We start from the raw sequence: 26,607 nt of genomic DNA, 5'->3' as shown, positions 1-26,607 counted from the left end.
GAGGCTGGAGAAGATATGGTGCCAGAGGCAGGGATTCAGCCAGGGTCTTCAGAACCTCCAGAAGCTCCCATAAGTGCAGATGCTGCTGGCTGGGGGATTCTGAGAGTTGAAATCCACCCATCTCCAAGCTTCCAAGGTTGAGAAACACTGTCTTAAAGTATTCCTATGAAGATGAAAATTGGTGAACTTAGCATTGGTAATTTGTTGTAATGATATAAAATTCATTCGATGATAATTGGTTTTATAATACAGCTAGTCCTCAAATTACGGTAATTTGTTTAATGACTGTTCAAAGCAGTAGTGAAATCCAGCCGGTTCTGACAGGTTCTGGAGAACCGGTAGCGGAAATTTTGAGTACTTTGGAGAACCGGCAAATACCACCTCTGGCTGGCCCCAGAGTGGGGTGGGAATGGAGATTTTGCAATATCCTTCCCTCAGGAGTGGGGAAAGAATGGAGATTTTGCAGTATCTTTCTCCTGGAGTGGGGTGGGAATGGAGATTTTGCAGTATCCTTCCCCTGCCACACCCAACAAGCCATGCCCACCAAGCCACACCCACAGAACCGGTAGTAAAAAAATTTAGATTTCACCACTGGTTCAAAGGTATGACAGTTCTGAGGAAAGGGACTTATGACTGATCTTTGAAGTTCTATAAGACTTTCTGATCAGTGGTTTAAGGTAATGAAGCCAAGCATGCAGGCTGGAGAATTCTGGGAGTTGATAGCGTAAATGCTCAAATAAAAGATTCTAATTCCATATCATAAAAATATTCTTACATGGGTTAGAAACCTTAATTTGTTTGAAAGCTACATTCTTTTGAAATTGGGATTTCCATACATTTTTATCCTGAATTGGAATATGTACATGGAATTGTCGAGCAAAAGATGCTGGCTGATGAAAAAGAATTTGGGTTAAATATTAAAAGGAAAGAGGGGATGCAGTGGCTCAGTGGCAAAGGCACTGAGCTTGTCGATCGAAAGTTCGGCAGTTCGAATCCCTAGTGCCGCGTAACGGGGTGAGCTCCCATTACTTGTCCCACCTTCTGCCAAACTAGCAGCTGAAAAGCACGTAAAAAATGCAAGTAGAAAAATAGGGACCATCTTTGGTGGGAAGGTAACAGCGTTCCGTGCGCCTTTGGTGTTGAGTCATGCTGGCCACATGACCACGGAGACGTCGTTGGACAGTGCTGGCTCTTTGGCTTTGAACTGAGCACCACACCCTAGAGTCAGGAACGACTAGCACATATGTGCGAGGGGAATCTTTACCTTTACCTTTACCATAGGTGTTCTCTTATCTCTGCGAGATGTGGGGAGTTGTTGGGTTTTGACCACCTACACCCGGAAATTGCCGGATTGGAGGAGTTTTCCTTTGTTTGTACAAATGTGTTAACCTAAGTTAGCATTTGCACAAGAGTTGTCCTGCATTTCATGTCTCTGTGTAATAATATTAGGGCTTTATAAATTGGTTTGCTTGTTCTCATGTCAGAAGCACTGACGCGCTTCTGGGTTGAAAGTATTAGCCGGTGACATCACCGGTGCCCAAGGGACGTCCAGTTGACGGCTCCTTTCATATTCATAGCAGGAGGTGGAGCGAAAGATGGGAGCTCACCCGATCTCAAGGCAGCACTCGGATCTCGAACACGGGCTTGCTAACCTCCATCTCAGCGTCCTAACCACACAAGCCACCATCAGTTGGTGATGTTGGTGGAAATACAGGACTGTTGTAGAGAATGATGGTTGTGTAGGACCATGCCTCTTCTAACAAGGTTTGCCTGGGACAGCTTCCAAATTTTCTGCAGCCTGCAAAGGCCGCACCTCATCTGTGCTTTGCTGGACTCATTTATTTCCATAAGAGCGTGTCCTGCTTGCGTGTGCTAAGCCAGAAATTGCTCTGTACTGATAGTTCTCGACTTACGACCACAGTGAGATCCAGAATTTCTGTTGCTAAGCAGGGCAGTGGTTAAATTGAGGACACAGATTATTGGGGGCACAGCCCTGTGAAGTGGCATATAAGTCTAGCTGCCATTGCTCTCGCAGTGAATCATGCGGTCGTTAAGCAAATCTGATTTTCCCCATTGATTTTGCTTGTCAAAAGCCAGCTGAGAAGGTCCCAAAAGTGATGACATGACATTGGGAATATGCAACCATTATAAATACGATACCTGCTGGTTGCCAAGCACCTGAATTTTGATCACATAACTATGGGATGCTGCAATGGTCACAAGTGCAAGGACCAGTGGCTATTGTAATTTTGAATGGTCACTAAGCAAGTGGTTGTAACTGAGAACTGCCTGCATGTTAAAGGGATGTTGGAAAATCACAAATAAATCATAAAGCAGTTGGGGGCAGCATTGCAAGTACATTGACAACAATATTGTCATGCTGAATATGTCTGTGCTTGAAAAATTACCACAAATACATTGACAAGAGCCTGCAGAGCAGGGGTGAGGAACTAAGAAGCTGTGGACTTCAACTCCCAGAATTCCTGAGCTGGCTGTCTCAGGAATTCTGGGAGTTGAAGTCCACAGGTCCTAAAGGGGCCGTAGTTCCCCATTCCTGCTGTAGAGAGTCAGAAGTTAGCTGAAGCTGGGAGAAGATTCACGCTATCGAGGGTTGGCAGAAACCATTGAGTACTCTAAACACATAAAGTTGTTACTCAGGCTGCTGAGGGAGTTAATGACTTGGCAAGTTCGTGTTTGAAATATTGGATTGACCTACAAGGAAGAGTACAACATAATTACCTGCATAGCAAAAGATGCTCGTTGCAACGCTGCATGATTTGGCACACACAACCCCTTACTTTCCAAAACGGGTTATCCTTCCTGGATTCGGTATGGCTCAATCATTGAGATGCTCCAACGGAGGAGACCTGTTTAGCAAAATGACTTGTCCACGAAAATGGTGCATCCCTGTATCCTTCCAATTCCAGATTTTGCCACCTGATAATCCGTAAGGGTTGTTTACAAGGGTTTTTTCCCGGTATCCTTTTCATTTCCTTACTCAAAATGTCGCCTTGATTTGTGTCACGATCGATAGAATGGTGATGGGGACTATGACGATGGACTTTTTAAAAAAAATATCTTCAAAATGAAATATTTGCATTGGTAAAAATATAAGAATAGCCTTCCTGGATGAAGCCGAGGTCTCTCTCGGTCCAGCATTTCATTTGAAAGCCAATCTGATGCTTCTTAATAAATGGAGTTTTGTCCCTTTTCTGTTATTGCTTCCTTGAAACTGATATTTGAAGTCGTGTCACCCCACTGCAATTTAGAGTTAGATTAAATCTTCAAGATGGACAGCCTGTCCTCTATACATTTATTCAGCCTTTTGTTTGCAGGTGTCATCATATCTTGTGGAAATGAGTTCCATGGGTTAATTATGCCCAGTCCTTTGCTTGGTCTGTTTTCTCTCTCTTTCCAATTGGATTCATTGTGTGAGAAACTACCACCCCTCCTAGAAGAATGGTTTGAGGAATATTTAAAAAAAGACAGATTATTATATTTCCCAAAGGCAGAAATGGAGAAACATGTTTTTTTAGAGGCAGAAAGCAACACCCACTTTCCTTAATAGACCCAGCAGATACTTGTAGAAATGCAGATTTGGTAATCCATTCAAGACAGGATATTCTGAAACAAAGGCAGAATGGTAGGATTAGAAGCAGCCATCACTCAAGATCCAACACAGGACAAAGTCATTAAGCCACAATAGGAATTATTGGATCACCTTCAGAGCAATCCAAACTTCAACCAAACTTAGCTCAGACAAACACCTAGGATTTGTACTTTGCCTATAGAGCCAGCTATGATCCCTACATAACCCCTACATGACCCCATGGGAGTCTGACAACAGCCAATAGATTACACATTCTTGCACAGGAACAGGAAGCTCAAGTGGTCAAGAAGGTATAAAAGAAGGTATAAAAAAACCCCATTCTCAACACCATGTGGTCAGCTGCACCAGAACAATGTGCTTGGTAGTTCTTTTCATCATTAAACCTTCTTTCCAATCAGCCTCCATGTTTCCAGTGTCTTTCTCCCAGCTTGGAACTGAACCAGTTGGATATTTCTTCCAACAATTGGATGACCTTTATTATTCATGCTTGGAGACAGAAATAAACCTTTTTCCTGACCTGGGTTCTCTTTTTCTTACATCTCCAGTATGGGCTGCCAAAACCCAAGTGACCCTTAGAGGGCAGCAGAGAGAGAGAGTTTTCTCTGCATCTCTTTGCCAGAAGTAAAAAGTCCCACATATTTGCAGCCTGGATATGGTTGCCTTATCCATATCAAGGATGACTTTATTCATCTCAGACCTGTCTCCCCACAGATGCCTCTTTTCTAAGCTAAAGAACCCCATACATTCTTCCTGTGTCTCAGAGAAAACTGGAGCGCTCTACACCTCAGAGGTCATCTAGGCCGACCCCAATGCAGTATTCCAGATACAAATATGATGAACCATTTGTATGAGGGTGATTCAGTGTTGGCAGTTTGATTTTCACTCCCTTTCTTAGAGAACCCTGGCGTAGATTTATTTATTTTTTCTCTTTTGCATACTGCTTGTCAGAGCGACTGATCAGAGTTGCTTCTTTATTGTTGCATGCCTGTTTACAAGAATCTCGACAGACTGACTGCATTCTCTTGGGAAAAAGCCAGATAAAGGTTTCAAGTCAGGTCTGCCTCGTTTCCTGCTGTGCAAGGACTCTTAAGCTTTCACTCCTTCCTGCATTCTAGCTGGAGATGGTGACTTGGTGGCCCCTCCAAGAAAAGGATGTAGATAAAGTCCCTATGGAATCCTTCCTGCTGGTTTTTAAAAAAAATTCCCTGCTGAATCAGATTAACCAAAGCCCCATTTAACAGCATTCCGGAGGACTGATGCATTCCACATATTTGTGGACACCGGTACCCATTCACCCCATCCAGTATGGCCAGGAGTGGGCTTCAAACATTTTTTAGCAAGGAATTCTCTGCCCGGTTGCTGGGTGGGCATGACCATGGTGGGCGTGGCCTAGTTGGCCTCCTGCACCACGGGGGGGGGTTTGCCCTCCCCGGGCTCCGGAGGCTTTCCTCGAGCCTCCAGGAGGGCGAAAACAGCCTCCCCAGGCTCCGGAGGCCCTCTGGCCTTCCCAAACTTCTGGTAGGCCCATTTTTCACCCTCCCCAAGACTCCAGGCGCGCCCTGCACTTACCTGCATCTAAAACGGGCTGGGTGGGGACTCCTGGGAGGGGAGTGACGGTGTGGGGTGGGCGGGGTCAGCCAGGAGTGGGATTTGGGGGTTCTCCGAACTGCACAGAATCTTACCTAGAAGTTCTCCCGAACCCCTGAGAACCCCCAGCAGCCCACCCACAGGGCGTACCTGACCCTTATGAAGAGTTTTTGAGATTCAGGTGTGGATTGGAATAACTACCAGTAGCAGCTGTAATCACAGCTGTAATGTCGGAAGCCAGCATTGAAGATTTATGACCCTGAGAACTGCGACTGTCATAATGGCAAATGGGTTGCCAAGAGCCCAAATTGTAATCATGTGGATGGCCACAGCTTCGAAGACCAGCCCTAAATCTCCTCCTTCAGAGCCACCATAATTTCAGCCACCAAACAAATGGTTATTAACTGAGGACTACCGGTATTATAAGTTAAAGTAGTTATTCATTAAATTATGCTCACGTAGTAAATGATGGGTGTCCATGAACAATCCAAGGCTTCATGAGCTAGAGAATTTGGGGGGATCCTCTTTTAGAGGGTGATATGGAAATGGGGCTGCATCGCTCTTTTCTCCAGATCACGGCTGGTCTTAAAATGAAATTAAATCAGCATCAGACCTGATGTCTATGCGCATAGGAGATCCCCAGAGAATTTCGGGGCTGTAGACCAGGCTAAGAAATCACTACGCCAGCCTAGAAATAGACAGTGCAAACTGCTTCTATCTTTTGCCCGAAACTGGACTCAAGGGAGCCTTTAGCTTTATTTGAAATTCCTCTTTTAGTTTTATTCTGATGGGAGATCTCTTTGGCGGGGCTGAATTTAAGTTTAGCTGCGGGTGTCTTCTGCCCTCTGGTGGCAGCTACCACATTTACAGGTTTGCCCCATTTCTGGTTTAAGCTTTCTCCTGCAGCTGGTTGTGGGGTTAAGGATGGTACAGGGGGGGGGAGCAGTGACCAGCACTCTTGGGACTCTGCTAAACAGAAAGGGAGGAGGGCTTGTGGTTCTGCATCATTTGCAAAGGCATGCTTTTATCCACACCTGAATCTCAAAAACTCTTCATAAGGGTCAGGTACACTCCCTAGAATAGAATAGAATAGAATAGAATAGAATAGAATAGAATAGAATAGAATAGAATAGAATAGAATAGAATAGAACAGAACAGAACAGAACAGAACAGAACAGAACAGAATAGAATTTTTATTTTTTTATTTTTTTATTGGTTCGATTTATATGCTGCCCTTCTCCGGAGACTCAGGGCGGCTTACAATGCGTTAAGCAATAGCCTTCATACTATTGTATATATCTGCTTAGTAGGGCTTTCAACCCACCCACCCCTAAGCGGTGTTCTTTTTTATACAAAGTCATCTTATTGCCCCCACAATCCAGGTCCTCATTTTACCTACCTCGAAAGGATGGAAGGCTGAGTCAACCTTGAGCCTGGTGAGATTTGAACTTGCAGTTATTGCAGGCAGCTGGTGTTACTTAACAGTGCTTTAGTCTGCTGCGCCACCAAGGCTCTTAATAGAATAGAATAGAATAGAACAGAACAGAACAGAACAGAACAGAACAGAACAGAACAGAACAGAACAGAACAGAACAGAACAGAACAGACTTTGGAGGTCTTCTAATCCAACCCCCAGTTTAGGCAGGAAACCCTACACCTTTCAGACAAATGGCTGTCCAGTCTCTTCTTTAAAACGTGCAGTTCTGGAGCATTTACAATTTCTGGAGGCAAGTTGTTCCACTGATTAATTGTTCTAACTGTCAGGAAATTTCTCCTTAGTTCTAGGTTGCTAGTTTCCACCCACTGCTTCTTGTCCTGCCCTCAGGTGCTTTGGAGAATAGTTTGACTCCCTCTTCTTTGTGGCAGCCCCTGAGATATTGGAAGACTGCTGTCATGTCTCCCCTAGTCCTTCTTTTCATCAAACTAGACATACCCAGTTCCTGCAACCATTCTTCATATGTTTTAGCCTCCAGGCCCCTAATCATCTTTGTTGCTCTTCTCTGCACTCTTTCTAGAGTCTCAACATCTTTTTTATGTGCAGACTGGTGCTTCAAAGTAGCTAAGCAGAGCCCTAAGCAGACAAGGTTTGCAGTTCAGAAAATTTGGATTATCAGAAGTCTTTTTATTTATTTATTTATTTTAATTTGATTTATATGCCGCCCTTCTCCAGAGACTCAGGGCGGCTTACAATGCGTTAAGCAATAGCCTTCATACTTTTGTATATTTATACAAAGTCAGCTTATTGCCCCCACAACTGGGTCCTCAATTTACCTACCTTAGAAAGGATGGAAGGCTGAGTCAACCTTGAGCCTGGTGAGATTCGAACTTGCAGTAATTGCAGGCAGCTGGATGATAATAACAGGCTATTAGTCTGCTGCGCCACCAGGCTCTTTAGTTTTGTTTATAAAGTGATTGTCCATCTATTTCTCCATTCTTGTTTTCTTCCTTCCCTTCCACTTCTGAAGCCACCAATTAACACACACACACACAAAAACGCACACCTCTGCAGTTTCAAAAGTTGAAACAATCATTTAAAAATGATTACACTGGAAAAACGGTAGGAACCTGGGGTGGAATGTATGGTACAACCACAATTGAGCCCAACATTTCGGCTGCTCAGTGAGACGTTTGTTAAAGAAGCTTTGCCCCATTTTACAACCTTTCTTGCCACAGTTGTTAAGTGAATTGATGCAGTTGTTAAGTTAGTAACATAGTTGTAAAGTAAATCTGCCTTCCCCATTGACTTTGCTTGTCAGAAGGATGCAAAAGAGTATCACGTGATCCAGGGGTGAAATGTAAAATTTGTTACTACTGGTTCTGTGGGCGTGGCTTGGTGGGGGGGGGTGTAATGTGATGGTGGGCGTGGCAACTTTTTTTTTTTTTAAACTTTTCAAAGCATTTTTTCTAGTGCTTTGAAAAGCCTCTGGCGATCAGGCAACTCAGCTGAGATCGTCAGAGACTTTTCAAAGCATTTGTTTTACCACCTCTTCGGCCAAGAGGTTGCAGAAAAAAATGCTTTGAAAAGCCTCTGACGATCCCAGCTGAGCCGCACGATCATCAGAGGCTTTTTTTTAACTTTTAAAAGCATTTTTTCTACAACCTCTTCTGACGAAAAAAATGCTTTTAAAAGTAAAAAAAAACAACAGCCTCTGATGATCGCACGGCTCAGCTGGGCATGCGGGGGGAGAGGGCAGGGATTTTTGCTACCCGTTCTCCGAACCACCCGCTGCCATCGCTACCAGATCAGGTGATCCGGTCCGAACCAGGAGCATTTCACCCCTGATATGATCCCTGGACCCTGCAACTGTCATAAATATGATCCAATTTCCAAGCGTCCAAATTTGGATCATGTAAGTGGATCATGCTGCAGTGGTCGTAAGGGTGAAAAACAGTCCTAAGTCACTTTTTGCAATGCCATTGTAACTTCGAACAGTCACTGAACGACTGGTTGTAATTTGAGGACTGTCTGTAATTCCGGATTCCCAGGAGGGAGGTGCTGCTTTCCAGAAGACCAAGAGACAGCAAAGTTTAGATAATTTGGATGGGAGAAAAATGGCTCCTCCCTAGAAATTCTCAAAATATATCTTTAATGCCTGCAAGCAGTAGCTTTAGTATGGCAAGATTTCTGTCCATGAGCGAAGAACAAGAAAGGAAACTGCTTTGAAGTAACTGTACGTCCCTTTCCTGGTTTTGTGGGTCTGGCAGAACCACAACCAGTGACACTGATGTTGTAGGCAACATCAGTCCCATAAATGAATTCACACAATATGTTTCTGTGGAAAGAGCTTCATCTTTAAGGGTCTGTTGAAGGACAGCAGGCTGAGGCCAGATTCATCCTGATAGACAGCTGTCCAGCCTCTAAAGGAGAATATTTGTAGCTCAGGGTTGGCATGATGAGGGGTCTTTGGTGGTCTCTGAGCTTAGTTAATTTCTTGCAGACGTTTCATTACCCAATTAGGTAACATCATGAGTGCTAAGGATGTCCAGCCTCTGCTTGAAGACAGAGAAGACCCAAGTCCTTGGTTCCAGAGTCCAAGAGATGTTAAGATCAGGGGTGAAATCCAGCAGGTTCTGACAGGTTCTGGAGAACCAGTAGTGGAAATTTTGAGCAGTTCAAAGAACCAGTGGCAGAAATTTTGAGTGGTTCGGAGAACTGGCAAATACCACCTCTGGCTGGCCCCAGAGTGCGGTGGGAATGGAGATTTTGCAATATCCTTCCCCCAGGAGTGGGGAGGGAATGGGGATTTTGCAGTATTCTTCCCAGTAGTGGGTTTCAAAAAATTTTACTAGCGGTTCTGTGGGCATGGCTTGATGGGCGTGGCATGGCATGGCTCAGTGGGTGTGGCTTGGCAGGCGTGGCAGAGGAAGGCTACTGTAAAATCTCCATTCCCTCCGCAATCCAGGGGAAGGTTACTGCAAAATTCCCATTTCCTCCTGATCAGCTGGGACTTGGGAGGCAGAGAATAGATGGGGTCGGAGCCAATCAGAATTTTTCCTACCGGTTCTCCGAACTACTCAAAATTTTCACTACTGGTTCTCCAGAACTGGTCAGAACCTGCTGAAACCCACCTCTGATTCTTCCCCTGGAATGGGGTGGGAATGGAGATTTTGCAGTATCCTTCCCCTGCCACACCCACCAAGCCACACCATGCCCACCAAACCGGGAGTAAAAAAAAAATTGGATTTCACCACTGGTTAAGATGCTTTTTTCCAGGCTAATGGCATCTCCCTTCCTATAACTTCAGCCTGGGGTTGCAAACTCCATCCCTCTTGTATCATAACTGAAAAAAATCTCTACAGGTAGTCCTCAACATATGGCCACAATTGAGCCCAACATTTCTGTGGTTAAGTGAGATCTTGGTTAAGTGAGTTTTGGCCCCATTTTACAACCTTTCTTGCCAAAGCTGTTAAGTGAATCACTGCAGCTGGTAAGTTAGTAACCCGGTTGTTAAGTGAATCTGGATTCCCCCCCTCTGCCAATTGACTTTGTTTGTCAGACGGTCACGATAGGGGATCACATGACTCTGAGACACAGCAATGGCCATAAATGCAAACCAGTTGCCAAGCATCTGAATTTTGATCCCACGATCATGGAGATACTACAGAGGTTGGGACTGTGAAAAATGGTCCCAAGTCATTTTTTTCCCATTGCCGTTGTAACTTTGAACCGTCACTAAATGAACTGTTGTAAGTCGAGGACTGCCTGTATTTGTTTGGTTTTACTTTCTTTGTCCCCTCCTGACTCCTTCTGGCAGAATCCCTTCCATCTCCACATGGACCAATGCGGCGACTTCGAGACTCTCCTGGACTTGCTGGTTACCATCTTCCATGCCAACCGTTGGCAAGACGTCACCCTGGTTTTGTGCCAAGCCTGGGATGCCTCCGCCTTCATTGACCTCTGGACTAGCCATGCCCACCTGGAGAAGACGGCTGTGATTGACTTGAGCTTCCTGGATGAGAGAGAAGCTGCCCGTCACCTTCGGCGACACTTGGAGGAATACCGCGAATTGCCCGGCCCAGCTTTGCTTTTCGGTTGCAATGCTCCCTTCTCCCAGCTCATCTTCCAGATGGCGAAGGAGTTGGGGGTCGCTCAGCAATTCCACTGGATTTTGGGGCAACCCCAGAACGTGGATAAGCTCCAGACGGAGGGGCTGCCGTTAGGTCTCCTGGCCTTTGGGGAGGTCGACAGGCCCTCCCTGGAACACTTCATCCAGGACGCCATAGAGCTGGTGTCCCGTGCCATTTCCCGGGCGGTCTACATCCGGCCTGACCTCGCCCTCATCCAGAGCATGGTGAATTGCAATGACAAACACGTCGTGTACTCTGAATCCTCCGGACTCTACCTTTCCCAGTGAGTAAGCTGCTCTCGATTTTTGGATCCCTAAGAGCAACCAATCCCTTCTCCCAGCATGCACATGTGTTTCTGTACAGGTAGTCCTCGACTTATGACCACAATTAAGCCCCAAATTGCCTTTGCTAAGCAAGGCAGTGTGTCAGCGTTTCAACGCTGGCAGAGAGAGCAGAGGAGAGCGAAAGATAAACTCTGAAACTTTTGCCTGCTAAATCCCTTTGAAGTCTGGTTGTCGTGGAAATGAGGGGAGGGGGCACATTCCTGGGAAATGACGAGAAAAAGAAGTCTGAAGAATGACTTGGAAGATAGCCAATGAGAAGCAGAGATTTGGGGATCGGAAAGGGAGGGATTGGGGGGCAAAAGGTCAGTCCTGTCCGCGCGGAGTCATGATCCGGTGGCTGTGCTCAATTAAAGAAAGATTTCCTTAAAGATTGGCAGTTTGGAAATTCATTTAATTTTGAGATAGCATCATAGTCTGACACAGTGATTATATGAGTTTTGCCCCATGTTACAATCTTTTTTTTTACTAGAATTATTAAGTAAATCAGTTCTTAAGTGAATCATGCAGTCATTACGCAAATCTGGCTTCGCAATAGTGGCAAATATCTGTAGCTCGGGTGTAGGATGAGGATGAAGGTTCATTCTCCGAGCTGGAGGCAAGCTGTTCCACTGATAAATTGTTCTGTCAGAAATTTTCTTCTTAGTTCTAGGTTGCTTCTCTCCTTGATTAGTTTCCATCCATTGCTTCTTGTCCTGCCTTCAGGTGCTTTGGAGAATAGCTTGACTCCCTCTTCTTTGCGGCAACCCCTTTGTCAGCATTCCAGAAAAAACCCAACTCCAAGTAAAGACGCGGAAGCAAACATTTTCCAAAGTTCTCTTTACTAGAATAGGCAAACTGGCACATCTGGGAAAACCGGAATCTGAAAAGCCCGGGTTTTCCTTCAGTAAGTCAAAGCTCCCAAAACCATCCCCTTTTCCCCCCAGTCGGTCACATGCTCCAATCAACGTCCGTTCCATCTCGATCCAGCCCCCTGACCACTCCTTCTCCAGATGCTGGATCGCCCTGACCTTGACCGACAGGAAGAATGCTATTATGTCTACTAACAACCCCTCTCCTTAATCCCCCCCTCCTACTTTCCCACACATGAGAAGGTGGCAGCATTGGACCGAGATCTCGGTCCCTATTTGGACCGAGATGCTCTACGCACAGTTACTCATGCACAATTCACCTCCCGTCTTGACTATTGTAATGCTCTCTACCTGGGTCTGCCCTTGAGGACCACTCGGACGCTTCAGCTGGTGCAGAATGCAGCCGCGTGGGTTGTGATGGGAGGTTCCCAATACTCCCATGTTACACCCCTCCTGCGCGACTTGCATTGGTTACCGGTTGCCCTCCGGGTAAGATTCAAGGTGCTGGTGATGACCTATAAAGCCCTACATGGCTTAGGCCCAGGATATTTGTCGGACCATCTGCAGCCAGCAACAGCTCCCCATCACCCGGTACGTTCTCACAGGGAGGGCCTATTCCGGGTGGCGTCGGCTAGACAATGCCGACTGGCGACCCCCAGGGGCAGAGCTTTCTCTGTGAGTGCGCCCACTCTTTGGGATCAACTCCCCCTGGGGCTTCGGTTGGCCCCTGACCTTCGCACCTTCCGCCGCGAATTAAAAACATGGTTGTTTACATCACCCAACCTGGACTGAGGGGATTTGATTATTTTAATGGGTTTTAGTATGTTTTAAATTTATATTTATACATTAATGTATTTTGTATGTATTTTATGTTTTATTGGGTTTCTTTTTATTGTTGTGAGCTGCCCTGAGTCTACGGAGATTGGGCGGCGTATAAATTACGTAAAATAAATAAAAATAAAATAAATAAATTGGAGCTTCCGGCCTAATATGGCTTCCAAAGCTGACACCCTTAGATTTTGGAATACTGCTATCATGTCACCCCAAGTCCTTCTTTTCATTAAACTAGACCTACCCAGTTCCTGCAACCGTTCTTTATATGTTTTAGCCTCCAGTCCCCTAATCATTTTCGTTGCTTTTCTCTGCACTCATTCTAGAGTATCAAGATCTTTTTTACATCTAATCAAAGAGAGAACAATTCTAGAAACAAGGAGAAATTTCCTGACAATTAGAACAATTAATCAGTGGAATTAGAAGTTCAGAAGTTGCAGGTGCTCCAACACTGGAGGTTTTTAAGAAAATATTGGACAACCGCTTGTCTGAAATGGTATTTCCTGCTTGAGCAGTGGGTTGAACTAGAAGACCTCCAAGGTCCCGGTTAACACTGTTATTCTGTTATTCTGATTCCTGCTTTTTTCTTCTCCCTATTGCAGGTTTTTAGCCAACACGTCTTTCCGTGGCCAGACAGGCGAGGTCTTCGTGCACAACACGTCTCACATCCACACTGACCGTCACTACAAAATCTGGAGCCTGCTGAGGGATTCGGTGGGCCAGCCCACGTGGGTGACGGTGGGCAGCTGGAAGGGGGGTGAAATGGAAGCGGAGGAGGGCAGCTGGCCGCAGCACCTGCAGCGCAAGAACCAGGCCGAGGGCGGGGGCTTCTCGCGCATGAAGCTGCGGGTGGTGACCTTGGTGGAACACCCCTTTGTCTTCATCCGGGAGGTGCGTAGGTACATCGGGACATGTGGGGGCACCTGCTGACCAGAGCTGATTGGCTCACAGACATTTCTCTTTTAGAAAAATATAAAATTGTGCAACACCACGAGAGCTGTGGTGGCGCAGTGGTTAGAATGCAATACTGCAGGCTACCGTATTTTTCGGAGTATAAGACGCACCTTAGTTTTTGGGGAGGAAAATAAGAAAAAAGCTGATTGGCAGGTGGATCGGCCTCCGGAATACCCCCAGTCAGCTGTTCCCAGAGGTGAATTTTAGTGACAGGTTCCTTGGTTGTGAGCTCTGTGCCTTGCTTTTTTTTCTGCCTCTGAAACTCCGTTTCAGAAAACACTTTTTTCCTGCCTCTGAAAGCCTCCAAAACAGAGCTTCAGAAAAAAAGCCTCTGAAGCTCTGTTTGGGAACTTTTTTCTGAAGCTTCATTTCTGATGCTTTTTTCAGCCTCTGAAACCTCCATTTGAGAAGCTGGGAAGGGCTACATTCGGAGTATAAGATGCACCCAGATTTTCACCCTCTTTTTGGGGGGAAAACGGTGCATCTTCTACTCCAAAAAACACGGTACTTCTGCTGACTGCCAACTGCTTGCAGTTCGAGTCTCACCGGCTCAGCCTTCCAGCCTTCCGAGGTCGGTAAAACGAGGACCCAGATTTTTGGAGGCAATATGGTGACTCTGTAAACCGCTTAGGGAGGGCTGGTAAAGCACTATGAAGCGATATATAAGTCTAAGTGCTATGGCTATTGCTAACATATAACAGCCTTTGGTTAACTTGGCATTCTCCAAATGTGCAGATCGTAGGTAGTCCTCGATTTACAACCATTCATTTAGTGACCATTTAGTGACAACAGCACTATGACTTACGATCAACTTACAACCGTTGCAGCATCCCCATGTCACATGATCAAAATTCAGGTGCTTGGCAATTGGTTCATATCGTCCAAGGATCACATGATCACCTTTTGTGACCTTCTGACAAGCAAAGTCAATGGGGAAGCCCGATTTGCTTAACAACCGTGTTACTAACTTAACAGCAGCAGTGATTCACTTAACAACTGTGGCAAGAAAAGTCGTAAAATGAGGCAGAACTCACTTAACAACTGTCTTGCTTAGCCACAGAAATTCTGGGCTCAGTTGCGAACATCCATCATCCACATGCAGAAGATCATATTGGCTGGGAACAATGGATGATGTAGTCCTGCACATCCAAAGAGAGACAGATGGCGAACACAAATGTGTGGTTTCTTGTGGCAATCTGCTGCAAATTGTGATGTGCCCCCCCCAAAACAGGATGAAATAAGCATCGCTATGTTACAATGCACAGTGCCGCCTCCCAGATGTGCATCCTAACATTGCACAGAAGTGCACGTAGGTAGTCCTCGCTTACCGACCACATGTTCAGCAATCTTTCTGGGTTCATTTGCCTAATCTATTTGCAGGGAGCTGGGATTAAAAATGATTTGGAGGGTGCCAGATTGGAGAAGGCTCGGGTGAAATGCTACCGGTTCGGACCAGTTCAGGCGAACCGGTAGTTAAAAAATGCTACCAGTTCGAGCGAACTGGTATTTCCGACGATCAGCTGTGCTTCATGATTTATATTCACTAGAAAGCAGGTAATCTTGCTTTCTAGCGAGATTTCTAATCTTGCTTTCTAGCGAATCTAAATCGTGCAGCACAGCTGTTCCCCCCCCCCCTTGCTGTTTTACTTACCTTTGCAGACTCAGAAAAATCCTCCTTTTTCAGCGCTGCGTTTGGCATGCACCATGCATGTACATGCAAAACAAACCAGTAGCGAAGAGAACCAGTAGCTGACTTCAGAGCATTTCACCCCTGAGAAGGCTGATCTTCAGGTTTCTCCTAGCCAGCCCCTTTGATTTCCTGCTTGATATTCAAAAGGTATTAACTGGTGCTCTTTCCAGGTAGACGAAGAGGGCAACTGTCCAGCGGGGCAACTCTGCCTGGATCCTCACACCAACGACTCATCCGTGCTCAACGCCCTCTTCGAGGAGCTGAATTCGGAGAACGGCTCCATCCCCATGGAGTACCGAAGATGCTGCTACGGCTATTGCATCGACCTCTTGGAAAAGCTGGCCGAAGACTTGCCCTTTGACTTCGACCTCTACATCGTGGGTGACGGAAAGTACGGGGCTTGGAAAAATGGCCGCTGGACGGGTCTGGTAGGAGACCTCCTGAGTGGCACAGCCCACATGGCCGTGACGTCCTTCAGCATCAATTCCGCCCGGAGTCAAGTGATCGACTTCACCAGCCCTTTCTTCTCCACCAGCTTGGGCATCCTGGTGAGGATCCGGGACACAGCATCACCCATCGGGGCCTTCATGTGGCCATTACACTGGACCATGTGGGTGGGTATCTTCGTGGCTCTCCACATGACGGCCCTCTTCCTCACCTTGTACGAGTGGAAGAGCCCCTACGGCATGACGCCCCACGGCCGCAACCGTATGAAGATCTTCTCTTACTCCTCAGCCCTGAACCTCTGCTATGCCATCCTTTTTGGCCGCACCGTCTCCAGCAAGACACCCAAGTGCTGGACAGGCCGTTTCCTCATGAACCTCTGGGCCATCTTCTGCCTCTTGGTCCTTTCCAGCTACACCGCCAACTTGGCCGCAGTGATGGTGGGCGAAAAAACTTTTGAAGAACTCTCTGGGATTCATGATCCCAAGGTTGAACAAATTCTTTCTTTCTATGCTCCTTACCCTTCTTTCACAGTGTCCTGCCTAGTCTCCCTGACTTACTCAACTTCTTCTCCATCTTCTTCCTTTCCTCCAAATTTGTTCTCCGCCTCTGCTTTGCCTGTGTCCCGTAGTTGAGCTTGGCTTCCCCTCCATCACCTTCCACCATTGTGGACCATTCAAAAAAAGAACAATTGTGTTGCATCTAACCAAAGTTTGCCAACCCTGAAGCTGATCGGGCCGAAGCCATCTTGGAGCTTCAGTGCTGCCACACTGGAGCTGAGCAATAGAGAGAGGAGTGGAGAGATAGCTGGGCTTGTGTAGTCAAAACAAAATATTTTCCCCTGGGAGCCAAGGACGTTCTCACACCTGGTTTGAGGAAGGAGGAGTGATGTCACCTGACCAGAGGACGCTGCCTTGATTGGGCCATGTGACTGATTATTTGGGTTTGAGGGGAAAACTTTCACTTTTAATTACATGAAAACCGAGGGGCCCTTCAGAGTTGGTTTTCACCAGATATGTGCCAACATCTGCACTCTAACCACTGCGCTGAGGTGGCGCAGTGGTTAGAGTGCAGTACTGCAGGCTACTTCAGCTGACTGCTAGCTGCAGTTCAGCAGTTCAAATCTCACCAGGTTGACTCATCCTTCCGAAGTAGGTAAAACGAGGACCCAGATTGTTGGGTTGGCTGACTCTGTAAACTGCTTAGAGAGGGCTGTAAAAGCACTATGAAGCGGTATATAAGTCTAAGTGCTATTGCTATTGCTAATACTGCTATTCTTTGAGGAATCTACCTGCCTTGGAGTTTTTGCTTGCGATGGATCTATTACTTGGAACCCTGACACAAAGTTTGTTGACTCCAGTTTCCTCCCCTTGATGTTCCTGGATGATCAAACCCTCTGAGCAAATCCATCTCCCTTCTTATTTACCAGAGCAGCAGATACTCAGTGGTAGGCTACAGATAGTCCTCGACAGTTCATTTAGTGACCATTCGAAGTTACGGCACTGAAAAAAGTGACTTATGACCGTTTTCACGCTTAACAGCCATTGCAGCATCCCCACGCCCATAAAAGAGCCTGTAGTACAGTGGACTAAAGCACTGTTATTAACAGATTAACATCTGCTGCTTGCAATTACTGCAAGTTCAAATCTCACCAGGCTCAAGGTTGACTCAGCCTTCCATCCTTTCTAAGGTAGGTAAAATGAGGACCCAGATTATGGGGGCAATAAGCTGACTTTGTATAAATATACAAAAGTATGAAGGCTATTGCTTAACGCATTGTCAGCCGCCCTGAGTCTCCGGAGAAGGGCGGCATATGAATTAAAGCAAATAATAATAATAATAATAATTTAGTTGCTTGGCAACAGACTCAAATTTATGACATTTGCAATGTCCTAAGGTCATAGGATCCCTTTTTGTGGCTTTCTGAGAAGCAAAGTCAATGGGAAAGCCCAATTCACTTAACAATTGTTTACTGATTTAACAACCGCCGTGATTCGTTTAACAACTATAGCAAGAAAAGTTATAAAATGGGGCAAAACTCACTTCACTGTCTCATGTAGTAACAGAAATTTGGGGCTCACATAAGTCAAGGACTACTTGCATATATAAAAACGGAAGCCCCACTCAATATCTCCACTCATCTTCCTCTTCCTCCATGAATTTATCTAGTCTTTTTTTTTTTTTTTTTTTAAAAGCTTTTGACATTTCTGGCTATCACCTTGAGATGGCGAAATCTTGCATGACTATTTGGGGGAAGCAATTTCAAATAGATTAACCTAATAACCCAATGTGATCAGAATGGAAAAAAGAAACTTTGTTTTCTCCCTTTTTCTTCACACTCTGAATAGTATTAAAAATCTCTTAAAATATTACATTTTAATTGCTTTCCAAAGCATGGGGGGGGGGTAGTAGAAGAAATAACAGACGGAAACTTATTAGAGATCCAATTTAGAACTAAGGAGAACTTTCCTGACAGTGAGAACAATTAACGGCTTGACTCCAGAAATTGTGGGTGATCCAAACCTGGAGGTTTTTAAGAAGAGATTGGACAACCATTTTGTCTAGAATGGTATAGAGCAGGGGTGTCAAACTCAAGGATGGATCCGGCCTGCGGGGTACTTAGATCTGGCCTGTGGGGCCACCGTGGAAACAGCGAAGGACTGGCCCGTGGTGCTTCTGCCCAGTGAAAGCGGACTCCCAAGCTCTATTTTTAGCTGCCGCGGCCTCCTGCAAACCCTCTGCCAATGAAAACGGAGCTCGGGAGGGCCGCGTGGCAGAGGGTTGCAGGAGGCCATGGCAGCCGAAAACAGCTTGGGAGCCTGCTTTTGCTGGCAGAGCACACGGGCCACCACAGGCGCCCCCAACAGGAGTGACATCAAGCTGGCCACACCCACCCTGGCCATGCCCACCACACCCCGAGGTCAAATACAACCCTGATGCGGCCCTCAATGAAATCGAGTTTGATACCCATGGTATAGCGTCTGCTGCTTTAGCAGGAGGTTGGACTAGAAGACCTCCAATGTCCCTTCCAACTCTGTTGTTCTGTATTGCCCCTAACTTAAAATTTTAATCATCGGTCCCGGAGTTGTTTCCATCACTCGAAATGCCAGAAGAGAATCCTGCAGGCCTTTTTTTTTTCCCGTTCTCAAATCCTCTGTGATATTTATCATCCTTCTGTTGCTGACGTGTTCTTGTTTGAAAACATCCCGTGAAATCACACCCTTTCTCTCTTTTCTGCTTTATCCACCCTCTCTTTCTTTCCCTTCTTTTGCCCTCCTTCCACACTGATTTATGTTGCAAACATTGAAAAGAATGTTCACATTAAAAGAAAATAAACTCTTTCCCCCTCCCCACCCCCAATTAAAAAAACTCCCAAATATAGGAGCAAATGATCTGATCCCAATTTTGCTCTCTTGCAGCTCCACCATCCATCCCAGGGTTTCCGTTTTGGCACCGTCTGGGAGAGCAGCGCAGAGGAATATATCAAGAAGAGTTTCCCGGACCTGCACGAATACATGAGGCGACACAGCGTCCCCACCACCCCTGAGGGGGTCACAATGCTCAAGTAAGGGAGGCAGGGCTTGAGAAAGGAGAATTCGGGGTGGGAGAAGTGCAGTGGTGGTATTCCGCCAGTTCGGGTGAACCGGTAATGGCTGCTTCCGGAGGCTCCGTCCACCGGCCCGGACGTAATCAAGTCTCATTTATACACATTTTTTTGATGCTCTGTGCATGCACGGAAGGCCCTGTGCACGCGCGGACATGGCGCGTGTGAGCGAAGAGAGTGTGTGCACACACACTCACATTTGCAAGTTGGTAGCAAAGGTTACTGAATAGTGATGTCAGTGTTGTGATGGGTTGGCATCTCTTCCAGTTGCAACTCCTGCACTTTGGGGGACACCCAGGGGTGAAATGCTCCCGGTTCGGACCAGATCCAGTAGCGATGGCCGCAGGTGGTTTGGAGAACCTGTAGCAAAAATCCCTGTGCCCCCCCCCATCATGCCCAGCTGAGCCGCACGATTATCATAGGCTTTTTTTTTTTACTTTTAAAAGCATTTTTTCTACAACCTCTTCCGACGAAAAAATGCTTTTAAAAGTTAAAAAAAAGCCTCTGATGATCGAGCGGCTCAGCTGGGATCATCAGAGGCTTTTCAAAGCATTTTTTTCTGCAACCTTTTGGCCAAAGAGGTGGTAAAAAAATGCTTTGAAAAGTCTCTGACGATCCCAGCTGAGTTGCCTGATCATCAGAGAGGCTTTTCAAAGCATTTTAAAAAAAGCCTCTCTGACGATCCCAGCTGAGTTGTCTGATCGGCAGAGGTTTTTCAAAGCAGTAGAAAAAATGCTTTGAAAAGTAAAAAAAAAAAAAAAAGTTTGCCATGCCCATCCAGTCACATTACCCCCACACACACCAAGCCACGCCCACAGAACCGGTAGTAACAAATTTTACATTTCACCCCTGGGGCCACCCCAGTGGTGGGATTCAATTTTTTTAACAACCGGTTCTGTGGCCGTGGCTTAGTTGGGGGTGTGGCTTGGTGGTCATGTGACTGGGTGAGCATGGCTAGCTGGTCATGTGACCGGCTGGGCGTGGCTTGGTGGTCATGTGACTGGTGGGCGTGGCTATCTGCATAGGGACTACAGAGGGCTGAAAAAAGTCATTTCTGACTGGTCCTCGCACTTTTGACCGGTCCTTGCACTTATGACCATCCTCACATTTATGCCCGTTGTGGCATTCTTAACAACTGTGTCACTCATTTCACAACTGCTTCTCTTCATCATGGTGACAAGATAGGGCAAAAACGTAGTGCGAGGACCAGTCAGAAATAATTTTTTCAGCCCTCTGAGTAGTCCATATGCATAAAAGGATACAGCAATAGAGAGGGATGAAGGAAGGGAAATTAGAGTAGGAGTGAAGGTAAGAGAGGGAGGAAGAGAGGAGGAGAAGGAGAAAGAAAGAGGAAGTAGGGAGGAGAAAAAGAGGGTGGGGGGAAGAGAAAGTAAGAAGGAAAGAAAAGAGAGAGGTGGTAGGTTTGAGGAGAAAGATTGCTGTACAATAAAAAAGATGAAAGGGAAGAAAGCCAACCCCAAACAAATATAAAGATATTAAGATAAAGAATGAATTGTTAAACTTTAAAGAATAAAAGAGAACAAATATGAATAAATAACAATAATTAGAAACACACATACAAACATACAATGTATTTTCTTTGAACAGAGTATTTGGCCGGTTCACAAATTTAAACAGTGTTTAGTCATTTCAATTCAATTTACAATTTCTATATTTCCTTTTTGCCATATTTATTCCTCATCTATTTTTGTAAAAAACCAATATTACCCTTCATCTTCATCTCTAATCTTAATCAAATTCAATTTTTCCCTTCTATTCTATATTATACCCCTTCCCATTGTCATCTATTTTTATATCCATCCTTACATTGGTTAATTATGTAATATTACAGTTGTTTAATATAAATTCAACATTTTAATATAAATCAATTAGTTATATAACTACCTTTTTTGTATATTAATCAATATGAACATGAATATTCCAATTATTTCCATGCAATCCAATTTCTTACAAATCAATTAATTATATTTACCAATAATAATAAACCAAATAATTTCCCCCATATATTCCTCCAAACCACAACTTAACCATTTCTGCTTTCAACACAATATACAATTAATAGTATCTCAATTATTACAATTCCCTAGTTAAATAGAGCTTTTTTTCTTTTGTGTTTTAAAATCTTGAACTCTCCTCTTTTCCCCTAAATTTCCCATTGTTTGCACCTACCTTTTTTGGTGAGGAAAAAGAAAAAAAAAATCTCTCTCTGCCTCATTTTGCCACGTTGCAACAACAGCAAAGCCAACAGCCTGCTTTACTTTCTGTTTCGTTTTTCAGTATAGATAGGGGAAAAAAAATCAGCACTCTTTGCAAGCAAGCAGCAGAGCCGTGAGCAAAACTGAGAGCAAATCAGCTGAGAGTCGGGAGCCGATCCAAGCAAGGGCTAATTAGCCTATCCTAAGCTCCGTGGGCCAATAAAATTACAAAAAAACACCGAACCCTTTGTTAAATTGCTGGTTCACCCGCCCCTCGCCCACCACTATTTATTGGCAATAAATAGTGGTGCGGAGGGGCGGGGCAAGGGGCGGGGCGAGCCAGCAATTTAACAATGGGTTCGGCCGAACCCCCTGGAACCGGCAGAATCCCACCACTGGGCCACCCTGTCTAATTTCAAAAGGTTTCTGCAGGAGACCACTTGAAACATCTGGAGATGTTTCTCCTTAAGGACATGGTCAATTGTTTAGTTTTGGTTTTTTTCCCCCAAGTTTTTTTAATTTAATTTTACATGTACATATTATTGCGTGCGCAGTGTGGCACCTGGGTATCATAGATTTTGGTGCAAATAAGAATAATAACATTAATCATATTTGTTACGTTCATCAAACTTATATAATTCTAATGTTAATACACATAGTTGTATTAAGTTATCGTCTTTCCTTATTTAATTATTCAATGTTTCCATATATCATTCTAATGCCAATCGCCATATTGTTTAGACATACATGATTATTCCATTATTCAATTTCTAATCTTCCCTCTGATTATTGCTTTTATCTCATTATATAAAAATGTGTATATTAATATTCCCCCCTCTCTCTTATTTCTATCTCCATTCTAATTTTAATCATATCACCATTATATTTTAAACAAGACATTTCCTTTTTACCCCTCATCTCTTATCCAAATTAATGCTTTGATTCTTATTCATTTTCATTTTAATAAAAAAACCAACAATAATATTAATCATATTCATTACATTCATCAAGCTAATATAGTTCTAATGGTAATTCACATATTTATGTTACATTTTACTTTTCCATTATTTAATTATTCAATATTTCACTATATTATTCCAATTCCAATCACAGTCAATTGTTTGGTTGAGAGGAGGCTAAGATCCTCCCTCTCTCCAGTCATCTGTGTTGTGCTAACAGGTAGAACCTCAAGAGGTTGGACTGGGACTGAGTTCTAGTCTCCCTTCAGCCATGGGAGACCCCTGGAAGATTTAGGGCCAATCCCTCTTTCCCATCCAAGCAGCAATTTTGGTCCAGTGGTGAAGATTCTGGACCAAGAACAGGGAGATCCAAGTTCTAGTCTCACCACAGACTTTGGGCTAGTCCCTCTCTCTCAGCCCAAAGCCAGGTGGTCCAGTGGAGAAGATGCTGGAGAACCCACCTTCAAGTCCCTCCTCAGCTAAAGGAGCTTCTTGAAGGATTTAGGCCTACCTTTTTCTTTCAGCCCAGCCCACCTCAGCTCACCAGGTTGTTATTGCAGGGGGAAATGAGAGAATGATGGGTTACCATCTTTCTCACCCCCACTTCTTATCAACTTGAATGGGCCAAGAACAGTGGTGAAATCCAATTTTTTTTTACTACCAGTTCTGTGGGCGTGGCTTGGTGGGCGTGGCTTGGCGGGCATGGCAGGGGAAGGATACTGCAAAATCTCCATTCCCACCCCACTCCAGGGGAAGGATACTGCAAAATCCCCATTCCCTCCCCACTCCTGGGGGAAGGATATTGCAAAATCTCCATTCCCACCCCACTCGGGGACCAGCCGGAGGTGGTATTTGCCGGTTCTTGGAACTACTCAAAATTTCTGCTACCGGTTCTCCAGAACCTGTCAGAACCTGCTGGATTTCATCCCTGGCCAGGAAGATAGATTTTGTGCAAGTTACACATGAGACAGATTACAAGGATCTTACCAATTAAGCATTATAATGTATTAAAACCCCATTTTGTTTGCTGAGGTAATGTCACTGAGATATTTGTTCTTGGGTACCTGTAAGTCTTAAGGAAGCTATATAGGTAGTCCTTGACTTATAACCATTTGTCTAATGACCGTTTGAAGTTACAACAGCATTGAAAAAAATGACTTATGACTAGTTCTTGCACTTATGACCATCGCAGCATCCCTGTGATCACATGGTCAAAATTCAGCTGCTTGGCAACCGGCATGTATGATACGACAGTCCTGAGATCATGTGATCACCATTTCTGACCTTCCCAGCTGGCTTCCAACAAGCAAATTCAATATAGGGAAACTGGAAGGAATTGCAAAGAGGTGCTCTCTTAATGACCCAATGATCCTCACTTAATGACGGCAATGAGAACGCTAAGCGATGCAGTCATATAATGTCATGCTTTACGACCACATCTATTAGCAATTGAAATTTTGGTTTCAACTGCCTTCATAAGTCAAGAAGAGAGAGAGGGAGGGAGGGAGGGAGAGAGAGAGAGAGAAAGAGAAAGGGAGGGAGAAAGAGAAAGGGAGGGAGAGGAAGAGGAAGAGAGAGAAAGAGAGAGGGAGAGAGAGAGGGAGGGAGAGAAAGGGAGGGAGAGAGGGAGGGAGAGAGAAGGAGGGAGGGAGAGAAAGAGGAAGGAGAGAGAGCAAGAGAGAGAGAAGGAGGGAGAGAGAGAAGGAAGGAGGGAGAAAAGGAGGGAGGGGAGGGAGGGAGAAAGAGAAGGAGGGAAGGAGAGAAAGAGGGAGGAGAGAGAGGGAGGGAGAGAGATATGCTGTGAAAGTTGTAAAGGCTAGCATTGGTTGCAAAATTGCTTTTTCATCACTGTCATAAGCTGCCCAAGGCAGTCGCTAAATGAGGACCACCTGCAGATTTAATTAATGCTGCCCAATTTGACAGCAACTTGGTTCTCCTCACACAGGACCGACCCGCCGAAGCTGAATGCCTTCATCATGGACAAATCCTTGCTGGAATACGAGGTCTCCATTGATTCCGACTGCAAACTCTTAACCGTTGGAAAGCCTTTTGCTATTGAAGGTATGGCAAAAACATCTGGATTGAGGAAAGCATCTGGAGGCAGAGCAAGGAAGGGGTTCGTTCGGTAGCCAAATGAAGCTGTAGTCCAGATTGGCTCATTCTGTTTGAAAACAGGTCTCCTCAGTCTTTAAGCGTGAAAAATTAAAGCTAGGAAAAGGCAGAAATATTTCTCCTTCTCTCATGGAGAATGTGGCTTTTACTTAATTTTTATAACGCTTTCCCAGGAGACTCCAAAAGATAATTATTCATGGTTTCGTGAAATACTTCACTGTGTATCCAGGAATCTTGAGTGTAAAAATAGGAGCAGTTGCACTGTGTGAGTGAGTGCGTGTGTGTGTGTGTGAGAGAGAGAGAGAGAGAGAAAACTATGCTGGTTCCACCACAGTTGATAGCATCAGGGGTGGGCTTCAAAAATTTTAGCAAGGGGTTCTCTGTCCAGTTGCTTGGTGAGCGTGGCCACGGTGGGTGTGGCCTAGTCGGCCTCCTGTACCACAGCGGGGGGGGGAGCGTTTTTGCCCTCCCTGGGCTCCGGAGGCTTTCTTTGAGCCTCCAGGAGGGCAAAAATGGCCTCCCTAGGCCCTGGAGGCCAGAAACGGGCCTGTTTCCAGCCTTCCCAAACTTCCGGTAGGCCCGTTTTTCACCCTCCCCAAGCCTCCACATGTGTCCTGCACTTACCTGCATCCAAAACGGGCCGGGTGGGGACTCCTGGGATGGGGGGCAAGGTGGGTGGGGCCAGCCAGGAATGGGATTTGGGGGGTTCTCTGAACTGCACAGAATCTTAGCTAGAGGTTCTCCCGAACCCCTGCGAACCCCCAGCAGCCCAACCCTGGATAGCACATGATAGCAAAAGGAAGCAAAATGCTCTTCCAGTGTCTGTGGTTAAAGGGAAGGCTTTCTCTGCACATGTTCTGTCTTGCAATCCCAAGGGTGCTTTTCAAAAGGTAACTTTCTGATCACTGAATTCCTGCCACAACTACTGAAGGACAAGCCACAATACTACTGCCTTTGCTCTGGGAAAGCCACTCTGTGCCTATATGAGCTCCCCAGAGTCCACAAAGAGGGAACTCAGACTAATTGTCAGCGGGATCAACTCAGTCTCTTACAACATTGCAAATTGTAACACCTAACCATTTTATAACAAGAAAGGCCAATTGCCTTTTGAACAGCATCTTTGGGACAACCATGATTTGGATGACTGAGAATCTCTAGAATAGAGTAGAGTAGAGTAGAGTAGAATTAGAATAGAATAGAATAGAATAGAATAGAATAGAATAGAATAGAATAGAATAGAATAGAATAGAATAGAAAATAGAACAATATAGAACAGAATAGAACAGTATAGAACAGTATAGAATAGAATAGAATAGAATAGAATAGAATAGAATAGAAAATAGAATATAGAACAATATAGAACAGAATAGAATAGTATAGAATAGTATAGAATAGAATTCTTTATTGGCCAAATGTGATTGGACAAACAAGGAATCTGTCTCCAGTGCATAAGCTCTAGGTGTACATACAAGCAACAAGTAATAAATCATGATCATAATCATCAACAAAATACATTCATCATAAATCATAAGATACAACAGTCATAAGATACTAAATAAGCAATCAATATAAATCATACTAGGAAAATAAATAAAATCATTAATATAAATTGTTAGATACAAGCAACAAAGTTATAGTCATAAGAAGATAAGGAAATAGGAAAGATGAGAGGAATAATAGTAATACTAGGTAATTTGACAATGTTGTGGGAATTAGTTGTTTAGCAGACTGATGGCAGTGGGGAAAACTTGTCCTTGTGTCTAGCTGTTATGGCATGCAATGCCCTATACCTATAGCGTCTCTTGAGGGTAGAAGTTGAAACAATTTATGTCCAGGATGT

At 44.9% G+C, this 26,607-nt stretch overlaps 1 protein-coding gene across 3 annotated transcripts in view; it reads left to right on the top strand.

The window, feature by feature from the left end:
* GRIN3B (glutamate ionotropic receptor NMDA type subunit 3B) overlaps positions 1–26,607 on the top strand; it is a 56,700-nt gene that overhangs the window by 23,028 nt on the left and 7,065 nt on the right. The window contains exons 2-6 of one of the 3 annotated variants that reach the window (XM_087893893.1): positions 10,453–11,048; positions 13,391–13,679; positions 15,603–16,364; positions 19,296–19,441; positions 24,601–24,716. In XM_087893893.1, the coding sequence (XP_087750019.1) occupies positions 10,453–11,048; positions 13,391–13,679; positions 15,603–16,364; positions 19,296–19,441; positions 24,601–24,716 (1,909 nt within the window). The remainder of the gene's footprint in view (positions 1–10,452; positions 11,049–13,390; positions 13,680–15,602; positions 16,365–19,295; positions 19,442–24,600; positions 24,717–26,607) is intronic. The other 2 variants (XM_087893891.1, XM_087893888.1) reach the window with 2 other exon arrangements.

Source organism: Pantherophis guttatus, chromosome 1 (genome assembly GCF_059756535.1).
Source record: "Pantherophis guttatus breed Tessera chromosome 1, ASM5975653v1, whole genome shotgun sequence".
Taxonomy (NCBI): Eukaryota; Metazoa; Chordata; class Lepidosauria; order Squamata; family Colubridae; genus Pantherophis; species Pantherophis guttatus.
This window is presented reverse-complemented; position numbering and strand designations above follow the sequence as displayed.